At 63.5% G+C, this 1,791-nt stretch overlaps 1 protein-coding gene across 1 annotated transcript in view; it reads left to right on the top strand.

Moving 5' to 3' along the window:
• The window catches only part of LOC104286920 (DENN domain-containing protein 4B-like), a 12,787-nt gene that overhangs the window by 5,722 nt on the left and 5,274 nt on the right, over positions 1-1,791 (top strand). Inside the window, exons 11-14 of the mRNA XM_009885568.1 lie at positions 120-295; positions 1,162-1,279; positions 1,373-1,588; positions 1,652-1,784. Coding sequence (XP_009883870.1) covers positions 120-295; positions 1,162-1,279; positions 1,373-1,588; positions 1,652-1,784 — 643 coding nt within the window. The remainder of the gene's footprint in view (positions 1-119; positions 296-1,161; positions 1,280-1,372; positions 1,589-1,651; positions 1,785-1,791) is intronic.

Genomic DNA, 1,791 nt, shown 5'->3' on the forward strand with positions numbered 1-1,791 from the left:
CCGGGGGGGCACCGGGGCGGGGGCCCCCTGCCGTGGAGGTGAGTTGAGGGGTCCCGTCCCACCACGGCTCGCCCCCAGCCACCGTCGTGGGGGCTGACGGTGCCACCGCCACCCGCCAGGTCCTGCTGTCCAGCTGCTCGCGGTGCCAGGGCTGCGGCGCGCTGGTGTACGACGAGGAGGTGATGGCCGGCTGGACCTCCGACGACTCCAACCTCAACACCACCTGTCCCTTCTGCGGCCGCTCCTTCGTCCCTTTCCTCAGCATCGAGATTCAGGACTTCCAGCTGCCCCCCAGGTGGGACCCCCCGTGTCCCCCTGTCCTCCGGGAGAAACCCTGATGTCCCCCATCCTCCCTGGTGTCCCCAGTCCTGCTCTTTGCTGCCTGCCAGTGTCCTTCCATCCTCTCATCCTCTGGGGGAATACCCTCATGTGCTGTATCCTCCCTGGTGTCCCCAGTGTCTCCAGCCCTGCTCTTTGCTGCCCACCAGTGTCCCCTGACCTTCTGTCCTCTGCGGGAAAACCCTAATGTCCCACATACTCTCCGGTGTCCCCAGTGTCCCCAACATCCGTCTTTGCTCCCCACCATTGTCTCCTGTCCTTCTGTCCTCTGGGGGAAAACCCTCATGTCCCACATACTCTCCAGTGTCCCCAACATCCCTCTTTGCTGCCCACCAGTGTCACTCGTCCCTCTTGTCACTTCCCTCATTAGGGAAAACCCTAATTTCTCACATCCACCCAGGTGTCTCCTGTGTCCCTATATCTCCTCTTTGCTGCACACCAGTGTAACCTGTCCTGTCCTCGGGGAAAAAACTGATGTCCTACATAGTCTCCGGTGTCCCTTGTGTTCCCAATGTCCCTCTTTGCTGCCCACGAGCGTCTCCCATCCTTCCACTCGCAAGGGGAAAACCCTGATGTCCCACACCCGTACTGCTGTCCCCGGTGTCCCTGAGCCCCCTCTTTGCTGCCCACCGGTGTCCCCCATCCTTCCATCCTCTGAGGGAAAGCCCTAATGTCCACATCCCCCCTGGTGTCCCCCAAACCCTCTCTTTGGTAGCCACCATTTCTCCCCCATCCTTCCATCCTCCGGGCAAATCCCTGACGTCCCGTGTCCTCCCTGGTGTGTCCCCCCTTTTCCGTAAACCACCCCTCTTTGCCACACAGTGCTGCCGAGGATGGCTCCCTTCCTCCTGCTGCGCAGGGACCGGTGCTCAGCGACCGCCGCCGCTGCCTGGCCCTGGATGAGGCCGAGCCGGAGCTCTGCAACGGCTACCCGGACACGGCGGTACGATGCCGAGCGCGGAGAGAGGAGACAACCATCCCCACAGGGAGGAGGACATCGGGTGTCCCAGCGACGTATGTGTCCCCCCTGCAGGTGCCGCGGCGGTCGGAGCGAGTGGCTTTCGCTTACCTGAGCCCGTTGGTGCTGCGGAAAGAACTGGAAAGTTTGGTGGAGAACGAAGGCGGCGAATTCTTGGCGCAACCGGAGCTGGTGGACAGCCACCCCATCATCTACTGGAACCTCGTTTGGTACTTCCAACGCCTGGGGCTGCCCAGCAACCTCCCCCGCCTGCTCCTGGGCTCCCAGCACGTCGCCCCGGCCCCGCAGGTAAAATGGGGGGCTGTGGGGAGGGTTTGCAAGGGGGGGCACCAGCCCGGTGCCCACCTGCCTGTCCCGCAGACGCAGCCCACTGACACCCCCTGCGTACGCATCCGGCTGCTCTGGGACGTCCTGGCCCCTGAACCTGACAGCAGCCCCCCGCTTTACGTCCTCTGGCGGCTTCACAGTGAGTC

This window comes from Charadrius vociferus, unplaced genomic scaffold (assembly GCF_000708025.1).
Source record: "Charadrius vociferus isolate BGI_N301 unplaced genomic scaffold, ASM70802v2 scaffold1250, whole genome shotgun sequence".
Taxonomy (NCBI): domain Eukaryota; kingdom Metazoa; phylum Chordata; class Aves; order Charadriiformes; family Charadriidae; genus Charadrius; species Charadrius vociferus.